General features: G+C 40.3%; 1 protein-coding gene across 4 annotated transcripts in view; it reads right to left on the bottom strand.

The window, feature by feature from the left end:
* Positions 1-941: 941 nt before the first annotated feature.
* The window catches only part of RABGAP1 (RAB GTPase activating protein 1), a 67,166-nt gene continuing 62,107 nt past the window's right edge, over positions 942-6,000 (bottom strand). For all 4 annotated transcript variants that reach the window (XM_051636262.1, XM_051636265.1, XM_051636263.1 and 1 more), the window contains 5 exons: positions 5,662-5,766; positions 5,107-5,190; positions 4,209-4,280; positions 3,475-3,672; positions 942-2,694 (listed from right to left, as the gene is read on the bottom strand). In XM_051636262.1, coding sequence (XP_051492222.1) covers positions 2,572-2,694; positions 3,475-3,672; positions 4,209-4,280; positions 5,107-5,190; positions 5,662-5,766 — 582 coding nt within the window. In that variant the 3' untranslated portion in view covers positions 942-2,571. The remainder of the gene's footprint in view (positions 2,695-3,474; positions 3,673-4,208; positions 4,281-5,106; positions 5,191-5,661; positions 5,767-6,000) is intronic.

Below are 6,000 nucleotides of genomic sequence, written 5' to 3'. Positions count from 1 at the left end.
ACTGGCAGTACATGCTGCATGCAATTTTGGGGTAACGCTTAATTGGAGAACAGAAGAGATCTGAACAATAAGGTAACTTTTTTCCCCCTCCCTTCAAATACCTCATTTTTGGAGGAAAGAGGAAGCCACACTATTTCCCAGTCCCTTTGGGGAAGATAAGTGGATGAAGAATTTTGGGCTTGAGTTGTTCCTTCTTTCACTCCTGCTCTGCCTTCCCGCATTTACCTTAAAACTTTATCCAAAAGTTGTAATTATTGAGAAACTGCAGAGCTGAAGTTACCAAGTGATTCACCTCTGTGGACAACAAAGCAGCACAGACTATGCACAACTTCATAATGTCATTCTCTTAAAGCAAAAGTATGGTTAAAAAAGTGACAGTGTGAGAGCTTTCGAGAGCAGGGCTGCTTTCGGAGACACCTTTTGTCATTTTGGTGACAAAAATCCAGGTTTACTCCTTGTCACCTCTGCAGGACACAACCAGTCAGTGCAGTCATCCAGATGCACAGCTCAAATCTGCTCAGCTATGACCAGAAAATCCCAGTGAAGATGATGTGAACAACACTTGACCCCACAGAATATCACTGATGATAAGCAGGGCTGGCCTACATTTATTTTGCAGATCCAAGCAGAATTTGGAGGGCCACGGAAAAAGAAAAGTTCTAAATTGGACACGTTGAGAAATACTGAGTCATGAACCTCAAGCTGCACAAGGTCATTTCTGCAGTTTCTTTTTTCTTAGCGAACCCTAGATTTCTTACATAAAGCTGTGCTGGCAGCACTAAGAATATGCAGTCTTTTTTAGTAAAGCCCTTTAAAGCATGACTATCGTTTTGGTCTTCAGAGAAGCTTGCAGATGCTACTGCTTCTACTTTAAGAGATTTAGCTTTATATTGCAAAATATTTAATCAAATTTCCTGTTAAAATGAAATGAAACAACAAAATAGTTATACAATTTTACTAGTTTATATTTCAATTCATAAAGTATACACACTGCAACTATGCTACCACAATGTCCACGCATCTAATATTGATGGAGTTACAGTTTGGTTTTTTTGGTATTAAACAATAGAGATAATGTATGCAGTTAAGGAAAAAAGCTTGGACATAGCATGTTCTATCCCGTAGTTACAGAGTACATTAGCTAGCATTAGTACAGTAAACAAGAAAAAGGTAGAAATACAAAATAAACCAAGTATCTTTATATACAAACCAGTGCCTCTTATTGTTACCAGCTTATACTCACACTGCACACAAAATTTATCCACTGATGCAATAGATACTTCAGCATAACACAAACCATTATAAATTAAAAAAATTACAAGGTGCAAAACTCCATTCTACAGCTTTCTGGTGAGAACTCAAGACAATCCAATGAGTAAGAAATCCAAGTACGTTTAGCACCTATTAGTGCAACTGCCTCGAGCGTGACAAATGACCTACACAATCTCTGATCATGTTACCAGGGAAGCCAGCTGGGTAGCTACAGATGCTCACAGCTACACTCACGCAGTGATTTTTTGCCTCATATATATCTCAGTTTATTGTTTCTTTGTCCCATTCATACCTATATGTGCAAAACTAAATCCTGGAAGCTTTCTCAGAGCTTCACAGAAGGCCTGCTACAGCCGGGTAAAAACAAACCAACAGAACCAAAACAAAAAAACTTGACAAAACACAGACAAAAAGACTCAATTAAATGTCAGACCATCCACATAATTAGTAGTTATATTAGCAGTCCTGGCGTTGGGTATTTTAACGCTGTTGATATGTGGATCAAACAACATGACACAGGAGTGAAACGGAAATTTGCCAAGAATTCTGATTATTCTTGTCTAGCACTCAGACAAGTCTCCCAGCCTCAGGTTGTGAATTTGTTTGGCAGCCCATGCCAAAAAAGCCCAGAGTTGCATAGAATTGGTTAGTAACAGAAAGAAATGCCAAACACAGAGAGATGGATACTGCATATACTAAAACAAAGTGGGGTTGCTTGACAGGAATGCTGAAATCATCCCCATTGATAAAGCAAAACATGTCACCTCCTACTCTCCGTATCCTACCTCTGGGGACTGCTTTCTGGCACTGATGTAGTTCTTGCTAAAGTTGTCATTTTTTCTTGTTTGTTTTTTCCTCTTTTTTTCCCCTCCTTTTTTTTCTTTTTTTTTTTCTTTTTTAAATTTTACTTTGTTAGTGACACTTTTCCTTTCAAATAAAATATTAAAAAAGGTTATAACTGTAAAAAAACCTATCATATGTAAACTTAACAATTGGGGTTTGGTAAGTTCTTGTACCTAGTCTGTGAAAAGCCTCCAGCCAGACCACAGAATGGAGTGTTTCTCTGAAGAGCTTCAATCTAGCTACATCACCTGTTAAATATCAGTAGTACGACGATCCCATGTCTAGCAATAAAACCCTTCTTGTGTTTCCATCCTCTTTATCACTGACCTATTGAAATCCTGACATGCTGTGTTTCCATTTTATTTACATTCTGGTCCTCTCATGTCAACGAATTAAACATCTGGCCAAGGAAGGCAACAAAAGGTGTTAAGAAGGTGTGTTTGACAGAGCTGCTTCTCAACAAGTCTCTTTTCCTTGGACTCCAGTCACTGTTTTTATAGAGCTTATTGTTCTGTTGAACCATGTTTTCTTTGCAGCTTGTACTTCATTCAATGCCAGACCCAAATGGTGCTCCAAATCCTGCAAATGGAAGAGTAATTCCATTAACTAGTTACGTATTCACAGCACAAGGTTACATGATTTAAACTGAGAAGGCTCTAGGACATCTACAGTCTCTTGGCCACTTTAGAAGTTAAAAATGTCTTACATAACACAAAGTAGCACAAACTGATGAATTAAAAAAAAAAAGGCAAGCTTTGAAAAGCAAAAGACTTGTGTCATTGTCCTTAGTGAAAGGTTCAGCTTTCTTCAGTACATCCAAACCCTTTAATCCTTCCCCATCTGAGAAGGAGCTATTCCCACAGGAAATGGACTTTCTAGAAACCAACTCTAACGTTTCTGTGAACTGTCATACCAGTTTTAAGCTAAAAGAACAATGTTGTCATATTTTACACAAATACCTCAAATACCTGGGGGACTTTCCAGTCATGTTTTAAGAAACATGCCTAAAATATGTCACGTTACTTCTTCATTTAAGATTGATTGTGAGATAAAGAAATGCATGATTCAGGGCTTTGTCAGAGCTTGGATTTCTTCCAAGAAGTTGCAGATCAGTCAGTACTGCACTGCAGCCAGGCAGCTGTCTGGAAGTTGTAGTAGCTGGTAAATACAGTTCATGCAATTCAATTATTCTGTCTGCACACACTAAGTTTCAGACCCAATGTTTGGTTAAATAACCCACGCAGGAAATAGCAGGTTCCAGTTTCAACCAACAGGATCTGTTCCAATCCCTCTACAGCGCATTTTTCTAGGAATGCAGACATGCTACACAGGCTCCACAAGGAACCTCCTCAGCATTACCTGTATTTTACATTCCGCCTCCACAAGCTGCAGCTTGGTCTGGGCCAGCTCAAGCTCCATTTCCCTCAGCTGGTTTTTCAGCGTTTCCTTCTCCTCGTCTGTGTCCTCATCTGAACCATCCTTGGCAGAACCAGCCACCTTCACACGGCCTTCTTTATTGAAGAACTCCCGGCAGTGCTCGCAGTCATCCACTTTTTGCTAAAGTAAACACCTGACAGTGAATGCCTGCCTGGAAGTGCTGCTGATACCATCAAAGCCTCTCCTGCCTCTGCTCACCACAGGAGGGAACACTAATGACATGCAAACTCAGGGACTTCTGGGGAAGCAAAGCCAAGCAGGAATTCCAGCCACCCTCCCCAGATTTATGGGCTCTGGAAAACTCTGCTGTATTTTTGGTAAAATGGTGTTGCTACAATAAAGGACTCTGTGCTGCCTATGGGCTATTTTATGGTAAAAGAAAAATCTACTCCAGAAAAAAAACAACTCAAAAATACTAACAGTTGTTATTGCCCAGCAGCAACATTAGTAAGTAACCAATATATCATGGGAGAGAGCTGACAGTTATTTATCTCTTCTCCAAGATCCCCCCTTATAATCCTCTCTCCAAAGCTGTAAGTCACTAAGGAACTCTCTCACAGCCACCATTTTTGTACAGAAATAAATGGTGTGCTTTCTGTTACGATTTTGCTAAGAGATTTCAACATTGTAGACTGAGGATCCCACTGGTTTCTTACCCGTATTTTCTCAATTTCAGCTTTATTTGCTGTTTGTTGTTTTTCCAGTCGCTCACTCAGCTGGGAACAAATCTGACAAGTAAAATTATGTTACCAGACCATTTATAAATGTAAATTTCCTCCCAAATGAATGCTAAAGCACAAATAAATGCTACAGCAATATTAACATGGATAATCTGAGGGCTCTGAGAAAGCCAGAAAAATTGGGATGCTGCATTAAATTGGCTCATTGTACATTTTCTCATTCTCTTCAGTTTCTTCTACGCCCAAAGGAAAAGGTGCAGTTTCAACCTTAGTTATTAGCAGTTTGGCCTTGCTAAAGGAGCCAGAAAAGTTTGGAATAGCATGGCTCTTTTGGTGCCTTTGGGATAGAAGAACCAGGCAAGACAGCCAGAGTAGTAAAAAAACCAGTTCATTCCTCAAGACTTGTGTGATGCCAGCTTAAGAATGTTTTATAAGTTCTGGATACATTAATTCACTCCCATGATACCTTATGATCAGGAACTTGAATTGCAAAGCAAAATATCTGAAAGGAACAAGGCATCTTTTTATTTCTTAAGTGCAGTTATCATTTGATTGAAGAAGGGAAGCTGGGAGAGAACATTCTGTTGGAATGAGGTGAACCCTCGATGCACAAGAGCCCACTTGAACAGGTTAGGCTGTTACTGAGGCTGTGGTGACTGACAAATACCTGCAGTGGGGCAACAAGAGCTGACGACCAGGCAGCAGGATTTCAACAAAAGAAAATGCAAACCCAACCACAAGCTTCCCATTTGAAACGGCTAACGTCTCCTCAAATGCACAGCACAGATTACATTTATTTCCAGAAATTTCCTAAAATACCTGAGAAAGTCTTGCAGTTTGCTAGCAAACCACATCATCATTAAGCTGTACTTACCTGTTTGTAGTCACCAATAATAGAGCTGTTCTTTTTGATCTCTGACTCGGCCTTATCCAGCTCCCTACGACACATTTCCTTCAGCTGTAGGGGAAAAAAAAAGTAAAGGGCTTATATATTTGTAAAGTCTGGAAAATAAATAGGTCATATTTACTCCTTCTCCTTAACCTCACTGCTTTCTGCAGGTTCACTAGGGAACAATGATTTAGCTCAGCTCCATGGAAAGGTGGAATTTGGTGGCCGCCACTGTTAGAAGAAAGGACTAGCTAAGAGGAGGATGTATTCAAAACAAAGTGCTGACGCCCTGGGCTGCCTCTCTGTGCAGCAGTCCCTGGTGCACACTGTGCCTTTGGGATTGCAAGTTAAAAATTCACTCCCCAACAGAGCACCTGGCAGGGAAGTGAAGAATTCTGCTTTGCTGACATCCTTTACCTTACAGAAAAGGGACAAACATGACTAAGAACATCAAGCCCTTCCCACATTTGTCACTTCTTTTTTTTCTCTTTTAATTTCTGTACTGCTCGGGAACGTGGAAATGCCAGAAATGCCCCTGACCTGAGCTGATTCTTCTTCTAGGCGCCTCTTTTCTTCTTCTGCATCAATCAGCTTCTGTTTGGTCATTAGCAGTTCTTTATTCAGAGCATCTGCTTTTTCCTCTGCCTGGAAGAGAGAGGAGTGCAGCCCTGAGGCTTTGCTGTGCTGCTGCTGGGCAGCCACAGGTCCAGAGGGACACAGCCAGGACAGAAGTCTTTTCACTCTTGTCAGTAAGGGTCTGTTCATTGTTATTAATAACAACAAGACTTTATTCTGAAAATTATTTTTCTAAAAATTACATTACCTGCAATGGCAAAGCAGCCACAAACCAGAGTTAAGGCAGTCACACCACTAAGCTCC

This window comes from Apus apus, chromosome 19 (genome assembly GCF_020740795.1).
Source record: "Apus apus isolate bApuApu2 chromosome 19, bApuApu2.pri.cur, whole genome shotgun sequence".
Taxonomy (NCBI): domain Eukaryota; kingdom Metazoa; phylum Chordata; class Aves; order Apodiformes; family Apodidae; genus Apus; species Apus apus.
This window is presented reverse-complemented; position numbering and strand designations above follow the sequence as displayed.